This window comes from Corapipo altera, unplaced genomic scaffold, assembly GCF_003945725.1.
Source record: "Corapipo altera isolate COAL_440 unplaced genomic scaffold, ASM394572v1 26020, whole genome shotgun sequence".
Taxonomy (NCBI): Eukaryota; Metazoa; Chordata; class Aves; order Passeriformes; family Pipridae; genus Corapipo; species Corapipo altera.
The window spans coordinates 1-1,122 of NW_020892942.1; the positions used below are offsets into that span (position 1 = coordinate 1).

A 1,122-nucleotide genomic window follows, 5' to 3' on the forward strand; every position below is an offset into this window, starting at 1 on the left:
CCCCAAATCCTCATTATGGACCGGGACACCCCAAATCCCCGGGATGGGCTGGGACACCCCAAATCCTTGGGATGGACTGGGACACCCCAAATCCTCATTATGGACCGGGACACCCCAAATCCCCGGGATGGGCTGGGACACCCCAAATCCTTGGGATGGACTGGGACACCCCAAATCCTCATTATGGACCGGGACACCCCAAATCCCCGGGATGGGCTGGGACACCCCAAATCCTTGGGATGGGCTGGGACACCCCAAATCCTCATTATGGACCGGGACACCCCAAATCCCCGGGATGGACTGGGACACCCCAAATCCCAAGATGGGCTGGGACACCCCAAATCCTTGGGATGGGCTGGGACACCCCAAATCCTTGGGATGGAGTGGGACACCCCAAATCCCTGGGATGGGCTGGGACACCCCAAATCCCCGGGATGGGCTGGGACACCCCAAATCCCCGGGATGAACTGGGACACCCCAAATCCTTGGGATGAACTGGGACACCCCAAATCCCAGGATGGACTGGGACACCCCAAATCCTTGGGATGGTCTGGGACACCCCAAATCCCATGATGGGCCGGGACACCCCAAATCCCCATTCCAGGTACACGGCCGCCTGTTCCCGCCTCCTGGTGCAGTTCAAGGCCGCCCTGAAGCAGGTCCAGGGCTCCGAGATCAGCTCCATCGACGACTTCTGCCGCAAGTTCCGGGTGAGCCGCTGGAGCCCCCGGGATCCGCCCCCGGAATTCCGGGTGTCCCGGGAGGGCTCCGTGAGCCACGGGCTGTCCCCCCCCCACAGCTGGACTGTCCCCTGGCCATGGAGAGGATCAAGGAGGACAGACCCATCACCATCAAGGACGACAAGGGCAACCTCAACCGCTGCATCGCCGACATCGTCTCCGTAGGGAGCCGGGGGGATCCGGGGGGCGGGAATGGCGGGAATGGTGGATCCAATCCCCGGGATCCCATCCCAGTGATCCCATTGACTCCATCCCATTGATCCCATCCCATTGATCCCATCCCATTGATCCCATCCCATTGACTCCATCCCATTGATCCCATCCCGGTGATCACATCCTGGTGATCTGATCCCATTGATCCCATCCCATCGATCCCATCCCA

The 1,122-nt window shown here is 61.2% G+C and overlaps 1 protein-coding gene across 1 annotated transcript; it reads left to right on the forward strand.

Annotated features, from left to right (window-relative positions):
• Window positions 1–557: 557 nt before the first annotated feature.
• Window positions 558–973, forward strand: LOC113942684 (vacuolar protein sorting-associated protein 28 homolog; the record flags this gene model as incomplete). The annotated part of the gene is made up of 2 exons (XM_027633765.1): window positions 558–710; window positions 800–973. Coding segments are annotated over exons 1-2 (315 nt in total), but the record flags the coding sequence as incomplete, so codon positions are not given.
• Between the last annotated feature and the right edge of the window lie 149 nt (window positions 974–1,122).